The sequence below is a fragment of the Pezoporus flaviventris genome, unplaced genomic scaffold, assembly GCF_033815535.1.
Source record: "Pezoporus flaviventris isolate CSIRO_AGI_PZ_B2104156 unplaced genomic scaffold, CSIRO_AGI_Pfla_v1 ptg000078l, whole genome shotgun sequence".
In the NCBI taxonomy this organism is placed as follows: Eukaryota; Metazoa; Chordata; class Aves; order Psittaciformes; family Psittacidae; genus Pezoporus; species Pezoporus flaviventris.
In genome coordinates, this window is record NW_026892626.1 from 10,612,480 (window position 1) to 10,625,997 (window position 13,518).

At 35.9% G+C, this 13,518-nt stretch overlaps 1 protein-coding gene across 2 annotated transcripts in view; it reads left to right on the forward strand.

The window, feature by feature from the left end:
• Nucleotides 1–13,518, forward strand: part of IQCK (IQ motif containing K) — a 49,113-nt gene that overhangs the window by 11,512 nt on the left and 24,083 nt on the right. For both annotated transcript variants that reach the window (XM_061473996.1, XM_061473995.1), the window contains exons 5-7: nucleotides 2,021–2,073; nucleotides 2,215–2,292; nucleotides 11,388–11,472. In XM_061473996.1, the coding sequence (XP_061329980.1) occupies nucleotides 2,021–2,073; nucleotides 2,215–2,292; nucleotides 11,388–11,472 (216 nt within the window). The remainder of the gene's footprint in view (nucleotides 1–2,020; nucleotides 2,074–2,214; nucleotides 2,293–11,387; nucleotides 11,473–13,518) is intronic.

Sequence of the window (13,518 nt, forward strand, 5' to 3'; positions counted from 1 at the left end):
CACGTCATGCCCGGGGAAGGGGTGTGTGTGTGTAACTGGGAGCTACCCAGAAGGACACGGGCTTCTGGGTCAGACTTGTTTCTCAGCGGGTGGTATTGTATTCTCTTCCCTTGTTATTTTCTCTTATCGTGGTGGTGGTGGTAGCGGTAGCGGTGGTGATTTGTGTTGTACATTGTTTTCTGGACTGTTCTTGTCTCAACCCGTAGGAGTTGCACTCTTTCGATTCTCATCCCCATACCTCCAGGAGCGGGGAAGGGGAGAGCCCCCGGGGAGGGGGGGGGGTTGGCCCTCGGTTGCTTCCAGTCTGGCACCACTCACTGGGAGTGAGTGAACAAGCTGTCTGGCTAGGGTTTAAACCACAACACTTGCCAACAGTTCACTATTTTGTATCTTAGCACGTTCCAGTTTCTTCTTATCTGGCTTGCACCATTACTTTTGCTTCTTTACCCACGTCCTCCTTCATCCTCGATTCATGTCGAGCTCCACATATAGGCATTTGCTGACTTGGGAACGTGGCCATTTTTTGCTAAAAATCCATCCACATTATGCTATGTACAGCACTTTTTTTCTGTCTCTCTGTTCACATCCCCCAGTCCTTTTTGCATCATATTCTTGTAGCACAGGGAGAAACACGATGAGGATAATGCATAGAATAAAGTCATTCGTCATGCATTACATTTCCAATTACATGTTTAGTATATTTTTCTTAGCAGGTGGTAATAGTACCTTCATTTCTTACATTTTAATCAAGACTCCAGCCTCTTTCATGACATTTAGCAGTTTCACAAATGTGTTTGAACAGTGTGAATTGTTTTCCTAAAAAGTAGTAATTGCAGTTGAATCCCCTATTTGACAGGGTAAGTATTACCTTCTGCAAGGGAGCTAGAGCTTTCTCTTAGCTACTTTGATAAAGCACTGAGCCTCTCTGTTCTGTGGGGGCTTAATGGCTTCCAGTGTTGACTTTCTGGCTGTGCACATCCATAACATATCTCATGTAAGAGGGATTCAGAAGGTACTAGTCAAGGTCTTCTGTTACTCCAACCAGAAATCTACATTATCTTCTCCACATCATGGTTACTCTGGTTTGTGATAAGCAGAATAAGCACCGGTATTTATTTGTACATTCAGTCTGTAAAGATGGAATGTGAAGAGGAAATTGAGAAAAGGAAGATCCTAATTAATTCTGTATTGATCAAAATTAATGATTTGAATTTCGAACTCAAAATGTGTTTTACGGTGTGCAGTGCTGTCCAGCCTAACAGGTACTGGCTGCAGGAGTCACTAAGGATAGCACATTGCATAGCATTTTGCAAAATCAATCCACCACAATCTCCATAGTAGTAAAGAAGTCTTAGAACTGGAAGCAAAGGACACAGATGTTTAGCTCCAAAGCTCCAGGTTTGGAACTTTTTACCTGATTTCTCTGTAGTGTCTGTGGTACCCATGGTTGTGGATATACATATGCCTTGTTTCAGCCTTCCTTTCTGGGTTACCCAACAGATGATTTTATCTGAGCAGCCATATAACACTCTCTGTGTGTCTTATTTACAACACATTCAAGCTGGTTCCATGCAGGAGAATACAATATTCCATCAATGTTCTTTCTGTGCCTTGGAAGCAATGAAGTAGTTGAAGTATAATAATAGAACTTTGACCAAAATGGCAAGTAATTTACAATGTGTTTTCGTATATGAGTTCTGTGAATTTCCTTGCAATGAGATTGCCACTTGGAAAGCACACCAGAGATATTTGTTATAGCTACACCGCAGCAAATGTCAGGATAGTGTATGTAGAACTTTCTCAGTCATTTTTGACTTGAATTGAAAGTGTTCCACAAAATTTCTAAAGGTTTGGCTGAACCACTGACTGTTGGCAGTAGCAATATGAAAGTAGACAGAGTAATGTACTGCATACTTGATTTAATAAAAGCAGTCAGTTTAGCTTCTGTTCCTCTCCAGTAGTAAAAACATGTGTCCAGTCCAAGGATAATAAATAATTTGAAACTATCTTTTATCTTTAGAGAATAAGGACCAAATTTATTGCCTGTGATTTCCTCACCGAGTGGTTATACAAGTAAGTTAATCATAGCTTTTATTATTAATTATGCTTGATGAATCAAAGGCATTAATTTGCCAATCGAATAGTTGAAATCTAAATTAATATGAGTTGTTTTCTTCTCTTTCTTCTTTTTTTTTTTTTTTTTATCTTTATCAGCAACAACCCAAAGAGGAAAGATGAGTCATTCACAGAATTTTTTTCCATTCCTTTTGTTAAGGACTGGCTAAAGGACCAGTAAGTTATCACAGTACTCAGAGCAACCTTTTCTCCTTTTATTCTTTTTCCCCGGTAGTCCAAAAAAGTAATAGAGCTTTGATGTGTTACAGTTGTGCCCTCTAAATGCCCCTTTACTGTGTGAAACAAAGAAATATGGGATACTTTCTAACTTGGTAGTGCATTAGTTACAAAGTGTTTTGTATCAGAATTGTTCACAGATAAATTAGCTTAAAATTCCTAAATACTTTAACTGTAGATTGGATAGCGTTTGAGTAGTCGGTAGTATTATGAATATCTTTGTACTAAGGAACAAAGCTGTGTTTTCAATGCTGCTTCCTACTATGGAAGTCTTTGAGGATATGCAGTCTAGAAATTCTTCCTCTAACTGTAAGCAGCTGTTTTAAAAATACCTGCAGCAATCCTTGGTGTCAGGGTACATTTCTGCAGACATTTATGACTCTGCATCTGAGAAATGAACTTGTTTTGACAGCCTCAATCAATATTCTTCATTATTCCTGTGGAATCAAACTACACAGTAGTTTTGAAAGAAATGTTGCTGTCTTTGAGACTGTGTTTTGTTTTAAAATGGAATTGTTGTATGAGAAGTAAAGTAATAGTCCGAGTGGGAGGATAACAAAATTACAGAGGCCAGATTTAAAGAAAATTTTGTGGTTTGGAAACTGATTATGAACTGTGGTGAGGTTGTCATACTCATTTCTTAAGCATACTGAAGAACCATCAGTAAGGCAGTTTTGATACCACTGAATTGAATGAACATTCAACATGAAGATAAATCAAAGATAGCAGTTTTATAAGCATTTCTTTTGGAAATAAAGCTGACCAAAATCTCTCCTTGTTCTCTGCTGCTCTTCATCCCAACCTGCTTGTAGGCAACCTAATCTGTGTGGTTGGATGCTTGGTTATTCTTATCAGGGACGTACTCTGAGTTAGAAATCTCTCTGCCAAAACATGTGAGGAGGTTTTGTATAGCTATTTAAAATATAGATAATTTCTCCACTTTGGTTCACCTGGGAGCATGACAAACCTTTGTATTGGCACAATGAAGGATTAAAATGAAGGGCTCAGGGCAAGGTGAAGAGAACAAATGAGCTGCTAAGATATAGAGGTGGTGGAAGGAATTGCTTAAGTCAGCTTTGCCAGCAAGAGAAATACACTGTGGAATCACAGCCTGAATGACTCATAGCTTCTGTTAGTACTTGTGCTCCTAAATAACGTAATGACAACTCCACAAGGACACTGAAGTGTCAAAGTCCTGCTTAAATTGATACACACTTGATCTCAAATCCTCTAAATAAATAGACCTTTAAAAATAACAATTATAATTATTAAATCCTTTTTGTGGAAATACCTTAAAATTACAGATTTCTTAATAAATACTGCTTATAAAGTAAGCAATTAGAGCATATGAAAGCTTGCAATACTAAATAACAATAAAAATGGAGAATTTATCATTATGTCCTCCTGGATAGGTCATAAATAGTTTATTATTGTATACTCCCAAGTATCACATTTAAAATGCAATTTATTTTACACTTTTTTATTGTAATTTCCATTTTTATTTGTAAAAGAGTTTGCTTTTTTTAAACAGGATTTATGAATATGTAAGAGACGATATGCTAAAGTGTGCTGGTCAAGTTTTGATGGGAAACAGCCTTATTCCAACTGTTTAGATGGTATAATTAAGAAAAAGAAGTAAAAAGCATTGCTGCAATTTTAAGGGGTAAACTCTTGTGTTGCTTTTTCAGTTGTCTAAATTTGGAAAGCATTTTGTGAAGTCTGTTAAATAGGAATACATTTCTAGGTTGTGTTAAAATAGGGTGTATCAGAGCAAAGTGGTCTTCATGCTTGAAAAAAAAAAAAGAAAACAAAACCATAAAAACTCCAGAGAAATAATTTTTTGTTTTATCAGAGATCCAGCTTTTTTTATTTCTTAATATATTCCATACTTGAGTATGACTTTTTTTGGCTCTCCTCCAGTGCCTCCAGTTTTTTCTTTGAAGCTCAATTCTTCTTTTTTAAAGAATAATCAAAGCCACAGTCTTGTGACCCCCCACCCTCTGTATTCTGTGTTTCTAAATGAGATCTTGCAGCCTACTTTTCCTTTATAAGGAGACCCAAATGCTGTATTGTTTTCCAGAATTTGAAATGCAGACATGGCACCTTCAGAAGCTGGGTACTGTAGGTGAAGGAGCTTGTCAAATTTGGATTTCCTTCCAGCTTTAGTATTTATAGTAATTGCTGTGCCGTCAGTAAATAAAAGCCTCAGTATAGTTAACCTTGTTTCCACTGGGATCTGTGAGCTACCAGCAGTACTGACAAAATTTTATATCCCTTGGGAATTCTTGATTCCTGAAGCAAATTTCAAAAGCACTGGAAGGAGCAGCCTCAACACTGACTGGTAATCCACATTTCACATCCAGGAGAACACAAAACATTCCTGTTGTCTAAAAGGGCAGCTGGACCTTTCAGAGGACAAGAAACCGGAGTTTAACAAGAAACTAACAAAAGTTTTTTTGGGAACTGGCTGAGGTACATACTGGTGTCCCTGTTCCTACATTGAAGCCTGCTGATACAGCCAAGCAAAGTAAATGAAATTAGAGCCTTGAATGTTTTGTACTCCTATAAATATGCTAATGAGCAACACAGTTGCCTTTTGTCAGCATTTTCCAGTGGTGTTTCTGGTTGAATAGCGGTGAAGCTCAGCACAAGTAACCAAGCTCTATCTACTGAACCAGGGGCAGGGAAAGAGTGATCTGTGTTTATGTCCCGATTCCCCAAATTTTACTTTTCTGGCATAGTTAGACTGAGTCTTCATTCTGAGTATCACAGGAGTATCACTATCCAACTATCTTTAGCGTATTAATGAAAGAAATATGAAGAAGCCAATAAAAAATAGTTCCACTGTTCTGAAAGAGAGTGATAGCATATGTCTACTGTCATGTGAATTTAATAATATGACAGAATTATTCAAGCTCACCTTCAAACCTTTACATTCAGTGAAAGAGAATGGTGTACGGATCTAGGTTAGGAATAAGCATAAGTATATTCCTAGCTGTTGAAGATCAGTCTTTGAATGCATATTTAACAGGGTTACAGGAACTGAAGGTGTGCTTTATAAATAAACATTCATACACCAAAATTGTTTAGCTGTATTTTCTCATTTTCTGTGTAGAGGTATTCACTTGATACTCAGTTCTGAAGGACGCATTTCCTGGTTTACTCTGTGTCTGCTAAAACAAATGTGCAGATACAGAGAAAATAAAATTATCATGGTTTTAATGAAGTGGACAGCTAAAATAAATACATATATATGTATATATAAAGTTGTTAATCAATCTCACATAGTGGCTTTTTTGCCAAATATCTGTATATTCCCATATATACATTGATCCCCCTCCCATTTTAATTAGGGAAGTCTGCTGGTCTCAGCTGCCTTTACAGTTGACTTCATTGTCAGTTCTCAGATGGCCAATAGGGGTAATTTTGCATGGATGACTGCTTGCTTTCTTTCCATAATGTGCTCAGTTTTTACAGGCTTTGCTTTCTGCACACTGCTATATTTCACTAGTTTATCTCTAAACCAACCATGTTTAGAGTATATTTGATTCACATTATATTTTTTCTTTCATTTTCTTCAATAATTTGAGCTTTAATTTCCTTTTTTCTTTTTTTCTTTGGGGGCATGGTATGCAGCACATTAGTTGTAATAACAGAAAAATCCAACAAATGTGTCTGTATGGATGTTAGTCTGTGTGAATCTAAGAAGTATTGCTGTTACAGCTATATGGCAGGATTTGAGTTAATGAAGGAGAAATTTTTGACTTAAAACCCTACCCTACAACTGTGTGTTGGAAAACTGCATGAAGTTGCTGTATAAAATATTTATATTGTGTAATGGTTTTATGTGGTTGAGTTTCTGTGGCTCAAATCCTGATGCAGTGATGAAACTTGCCTTAATTTATGTAAAGATTGTCAAAATGGCAATGAGAAAATTGAAAATGTATTAGTGGTTTGTGCCATCTTCTTAATGTTGCTGTTAGAGCATTAAGTGGAGGTTATTCCTCCTGCTGTTAGCTTTTCATGTTTACAGGATACAAGGTCTGATCTAAAGTACACAAACATAGATGGAAATTTGCCCGTTAACATGAGTGGACTTTGGAATAATTCCATGTTTGATTTCCTTTGGTCTAGGACCACAAACACTCTTACAGACTATATAAATACTGGTACTCCAAAAGAGAAAATTAAAGCAACACACTGTGACTTGCAAAATATGTAGCAAGTATGCAAGGAGGGATGAGTTTTATCATTAAAATGGATAAGTTCTCCCGAAGTAAAAAGCATATTGAGAGGCAAGAAAGCTACTATAATTTTCAGACAGAAATGAAGACAAAAGATTCTTGCTCTGCCACTGTTTTGGCATGTTCTCACTACTAACACTTCTTGCTGTGCTTCCTCTAATTCCTCTCCCATTCTTGTTATCATTCACCTGTTCTGCCTCATTCCCCTGTTATATTACTCTGCCTCCCCAGTTAGCATCTTTCTCATGTTAATTCTGCACTCTTTACCATGTCTTCATTATGAAAAGGTAAATAAGTGTTTTAGAAGTTTGTATGTGTTAACAGTTGTATGCATATTATCACTATGACCACTTTGATAATACTTCTGAGTGTAATTTATGGTTTTATTATACTGTAATATTTTGAATCTTCAGGGGAAGGGGGAAGGTTTGTGGTTTTTGTTTGGTATTGTGGGTTTTTTTTTTAGAATTGTGGCTGAGACAGAAATGAAACAGGAAATTTGTTTGTTCAGAACATACAGCCTTTGTATTTGAGGATATTCAAAGTAGAGAAGTGTTTTCAAAAGACCAGCAAAGCAGTGGAGGATGCAGAGAATGGAGGGGGCAAAAGGGGTCAAAGTGCATTTTCTTTATTCTTCATTTAGCTATTGACAGTATCAAGGAGCTTTTATTTGGAGGTGATAGAGAAGAGTTCAGGCAGGTAGCAGGAGTCACACTTCAAAATGTCTGCTCCTTTGCACTTCCTTTCTAGAAGGTTAAATTGAGTTATTTTTACAATGCTTCAAAAATGTACCCTTCATATAATGCACAAAATTGTTTTCTTATATATTGTAAAATATGTTTTTCTCCAAATACTTTTCTGTTATTCTAGTGCATTTAGAATACTGCAGAAGAAAAACAGTAATTTCTTTCTGACTGTTGAATAGTTGTATTAATTCTTAAAATGTTGCAAAGAAAGGTCTCAGTTTGAACCCAGTTTTATCTGAGGAAATGTTCTGGGTGTATTTGTTAAGTGTCTGGGGGAATATTTCCTGTAAAGCTGTGAGGCTCCTACAGTGATAGTGTTATATTTGATTAACATGTCTAATTGGTTTCAAACAGGTCAGATAAATCAGTATTTCAGTGTCTGATTGTTTATGAACAATGTTATTCCTGCTTTTTGGGTGAATGATCTTAACAGCATCTGTAGGCAGAGATTTTGAAACATGTATTTTCAGTCAAAACTTTTTCATTGTTGTGCATATTTACAACTCTGGATTAGGCATTGTACGAAGAAGTCTTAATGAAGTCAGGTGCTGCTATAGTATTTCTAGATTCTCTGGCAGAAAATATGAAAGAAAACAACTTTGAAAAATTTCCAGAACTTTTTTGGTTGTTCAGACCAGCATGTGAATTATTGGTGTACTTTCAAGCCATAGACTTTATCAGAGGAGTTACACAGACCACCATGTCATTTACTTGCGTCTCCTATATTTATCCCTGTTCTTTGGTCAGTTCTTGTGTCTTTTAGATTATGACTTTTCCAGTGACTCTGTCATTGCCTGTGTTCACACATGATATAAATATTCAAGAACAATAACCATCACAGTCAAATTAAAGGTGAAGTGGTTGTTGCTGTTTAATATGGCAGTAGTTGTCGTATTGAAACAGAGTGGCCTCCAGAAGGCCTGATCCTTGTGATTCAGTTTGCTTCACTATTTCTAGAGACAAGTTTTCTGAAAACAGAGAGAAACCCTGACCATTCATGGGCTGTGCCTGGATATCCCACTGTCACCCACACTCTATCCACCCCAGGCACTGATGCTTTCTGTAGCTGGCACAGTGGTCCTGCCCCAGCTTCCTGTGAGGCTGGTGGTTAAATTTGGTGGTTGTCTGTTACTGTGAGGGAATAGATTTGAATAAAATGAGCAATTATGAAATCCTGAATTATAAATAATGAAAATTTTGCTCAATTAATTTTTTTCTTGTATTTCCTTTTCAAGATAAAAATCAGGCCTATCTGTCAGACACATTGGGAATTTAATGACAATTGGGTGTTCTGGACATTACTGTGTAAAATTAGTGACTGTATACAGTGCCTGTCAGCATGGCTATGAACCCCAAGAGGTTAACTTCTCTATTTTGGTGACAAGATAATGGAGGGTCTTTCCCCCCCTCCCTTTTTGAGAATTCACTGAGAAATCCAGCTGCTGCCCATGAGGAAATCAGAAATACATCTTCAATAAGAAACCTTTTCAATACCTCATACATTTATTTAATCCAAGTCTTTTGTCTAACTTTTGAGTGCCACATTCCACCTGCATAATGTAACATAATTAGTAAGTATCTTACACAGTCAGGATCTGTGCAAGTTTGCTCAGAAAGCAAGAAACAACTTTCCTGTGTTTGGTGTCTGCTTTATTCAGAGTTGGTAAAATACAGTAGTTAGGAAAAATCATTTTACTGATGCTCTTTTACATCATTTAACTTACATTAAACAGTATAGGTGATACATATATCTCAAAATAGTTATCAACATGTTTAATGCATGGGCTTTTAAGATGATGCATAATCAAAGACTAAACAGGCAGAATATAGTTAGTGTCAGTTTTAATCTTCTTGGAGGCATGCAGCTGTCTTCTGCCACAAATGATATATTCCCTCTTTTCCTAGTTCACCGCTGAGGGGTGATTGCCTGTGCTCAGATTCTATTTTTATTTGACCCGAAGCCAATTGCGTATATTCTCTCAGACAAAACTGGACCTGGCATGACTTCTCTTCTTTAAAGTTGCCCTGTGGAAATGATTGATATTTATTGGTGACTGTCATACTGAAAACTAAGTCCTGTTCTTGCCTGATTTTTATATTAGTTTCTCAAATTTAGTGTTGGATTATAAACTAGACATTTTTCTAATTTGAAAATGAAAGCAAATGAATGCTAGAGTCAGCCTTGCAGGCTAAGAGACTTCTCAGCTTGTTCTTTGGAGATGTGCTCATTCACAGAGAAAGTTCAGTCTCTTTGATATAACTGCTGTAAAATATGTAGGTCTTTCTGTGACTTTCCTGCTCAAAGTTTTGGTTTTCAAAAAGATCAAAAATAGAATAGAGGATGAAAAGCCTATCAGGTAAACCAGCACAGCCCAACTTTGTATTTTTAAGTCTGATCTTAGGAAGCGGTTAGCTTTGCTTGTCCAGCACTTCTGATTCCGTTGAGCAGTAGAAATGCTAATTAATGTTCACAGGGCTAAAACCATTTAGCTTAATAGAGAGACTTCATTTTATTTTTGCCTTATTTCTACCCTGCCAAAAAGACCAAGGTTTTCTTTCACATTAAAATAAATGTAGGCCAAAACCCAGCTGACATGATGATGAGACCAATTTAGCTGAGTACACAGACTAAAATGGTGCAGTCAGTGTAGCATTGGATAATAGTTTGTGCTCTAAGTTGAAATGCTCCTTCACTGAAGACAAGCTCTAAGAGCAAGATGTCAGAGAGCACAGGAAGCTTACCAGGGTAGAGACTAATATGAATGAAATTAAGTGAAGGGAAAATGTAAGCTGTCAAGCCTCCTAGCTTGAGCTGTAATATACTGTAAAAGAAATTTCCAAAAGAAATGGCAGAAGAAATGTTTTAGCCAGAAAATGTAAGACTGCATAAATAGCTTGCTAAATGGTGGTCATTACAGTATATCTTTAGATGTATCTTTTATAGTATAAATATGGTAAATAACATTTCTGCATTGGTTGCATGTGTCTATAGATGATTGCTGCATCCAGATTCATAAGTTTGTGTTCAACCTGTTTCCCATACAAGGAAGAGTGGCTCTTAGCAGCCCTTCTAATCCTGTGCTAAGTCTAGTGTTCATAACAGGTATTTTCATGAGTTGCACCGTTATTGCCCTATAGTTCATTAGCTTCAAATTACATTTATTATGAAAGAAACTTTATCAATTAATTTCGTCTTGTCCTTTCCAACGGATGCCTTCTGATCATTGTGTGTGAGAAAAAAAAATCAACATCCATAGAATGTGGCTTTTGGGAAGCAGGCTCTGTTACAGTGATTTGAGGTTTTGTTAGTGATGGCTGAATTGTAATTATAGTTTAGAATGTTTCCCGTTAAAATTGGTAGTGACAGAATCAGCAAACATGTTACCCAATTACTGTAAATTTTGACTGAAAATTCTTGACTTCACATATGTATTGCTTTCTCTTATCACCAAATAATGTGTATATTGAAAGTAAAATTTCAGTGTTTTAAGAACTCAGACATTTCTAAACATGGACCCATGCTTATGCAGTTATGATAATCATTACATTTTGAGTGCATTTTAATTTTTAGTGAAATCACACTGTAAATTAATGTACTAAAGTGTATTTACATTCTGTGTATTTAATTATTGTTATGAGCATTTATGTCATGAGGCTGTTCATTGTTTGCATGGACACTAAAACCTCCTCTGCTTTTGAAATAAATGGTATGTTTACTTCTCTTGCCCTTCTCCCACTGCCACATCAAACTTTACCATAATAGTTGGAACTTGAAATCCATGTAGAAGAATAAGAAAGATTATGCCTCTTGATGTGCTATTTATGTATTATTATTTTAAAGGAGAAATGGTTGTAGTAGACATAACATAGAATATATTTTTAAAGGAGATATTCTTTGCACATTTTATCTTTGGAGCAATAAGAAGTTGTATCTTTCAAGCTCCTGAATAACCTTTCCTCTTTTTTTCGTAAAATACGCTGTTAGGGAAGAAAGTGTTTTAAATTTATACGCTGTCTGATTACAAAACATGTTTTTTTTTTTAAGTCCTAGACGACCAATTCCTCTCTCTCTCCTTCTATCAGAAGAAGAAGCAAGCATAATAATTCAGTCCTTCTGGAGAGGCTATCGGGTAAGAGTAATCTGTAATTATTTTGCTTGATGTTGAAAACTGTAGAACTGTGAAGGCCCCAGGGAAAATCCTTACATAAATTTTAAGTAGGGGATACTATAAATAGCTGCTGAGACCCCCCATGGTTCATTGGCTTTGTATGTTGCTTTGCCTTATGCCTAGTGACTACAATTTTTTCACAGGCATTTTTGCTGCTGCAGTCTCACTGTTTTCCTCAACAACAGAAAACCCACAGAAATTTGATTTTCAAAAATACAATTAACAGTGATCAACTTTTTTTTTTTTTAATCTTTGGTTGGTTGCTAAAGGATTAAGTGTTAACTTTGCTTCATGCAGGGATATGTCAGTGAGTGAGTATGTGAGAAGATCACAAAGGAGGACTGGTGGGGTCTGTTAAGAAATAAAAGCATACAGAAACAAAGGATAAAAAAATTGAGACCAATAATGAGACAGGAGATGTAGGAGAGGCATGAACTTTTATTCAAGGAAAGGGAAAACAAAGTGGTAGTAGTAGTATTACACTAACAAAATCCTTATTTAAGGGGAAAAGCAAGATGCATAAAATAAATACAAAGAAAATGGGCTAATGCTGTTCTTGTGGAGGGTAACAGTCATGCTAACCCCAGGGTACAAAATAAATTACTTTGAAAATCCTGAACAGATTTTATCAAATACTTTCTTTGAAAGGTTCTAACACCTTCAGGCCTTGGAAAGAAATTGACTTGAAATTCAGGTGACACTGGTGACAAAGAAATGTCTTTTGACTGCCTTTATCAAACTTCATGCTTGTAAATAGCCTTCAGTTATAGCAGGAATTTCATTGTGATGGACAGTGAGGTATTCTTTAAGTAACGATCAGTTTAAAACGCTGCTAAGTTTTTCTTTACTGCTTTTAACAAGCATGAATATATGAGTAGATACATGATGTGCCATGCAGCCAAAGATGATAAAATACCTTGAAATTATCTTCTTGACTGAAAGATTTGTGTGATGCTTTCTGCTTTTCCATTTTCCTTTATTTTTCTTATTTTAAACCAGAGATGGCATTGACACTAACATTAATTAGCACTGACAGCCTCACTGCAGGCATCCTTACAGTGGTGTATTGCAAAGGCAGCCATTATGCAGTAACAGTTATGTTTGCTGAACAGTGCAAGGTTGCTCAGATACCCTGTGCTTCTACCAAAGCTTCTGAAGGACACTATCCTTCCTTGTCATGTATATTAACGTCAAAATTTTCACAGTACTATTTATCATTCTAAACGAGTTCCGAGAAATGAGAGAAACTGTACAATAAAAAGCAGGAGACATAAAAAATAATTCAGACTATAAAATTAGCTGTGAAATGGTTTAGCTAATTAGAGATGACAGAACTTGGTGTTTTAAAAATTTAAATTGAAATTAAAATCAAGACCATAAAACAAAAATCATTAGTAACAACTTACTACATAGGGCCATGTGTTATGCCTGAGCTTGTAAATTAAGAGAACACAAAGCTTAAATAGCATTTCAAAACATTGATGATAAAGTATATTATGAAAATTCACCAAAGAATTCAAATATTTTGCTTTTAAAATAAATAGCTCTGTCAGCTAACAGGGATTTATTGTGGCAGTAACTGAACACTTACAAGTATGCCCTTTTACATTCTAAGGATATTATTGTGTCAATATTTTAAGCTCTTTTTCTGAAGTTTTTCATTAAACCTTATTTTATAATTCAGAGAATTTGGAACTTTTAAACATTATTATCAAAATAAAAAATTACACGTTGTAATAATATTGAATAATTAAACCCAAGCACCCATGCATTTTTTACATGGCACTGTGATAAAGGAACAGTGTATTGTGCTTCGTTATTGGTCTTCTCCAGACCAACCGTCAGTGCTCCGGGCCAAAATACAGGTCTTAACATAGCTGCAGTTGGAAATGAGCACTTCAATTGTTCAAAAATGTTATATTTAGACATAGAGGTATTAATATCTTTATCTTTCTGCCTCTTCTGCTACTGACAGTTGCATGTTCCATAAGCATTGCCTTAACCCTT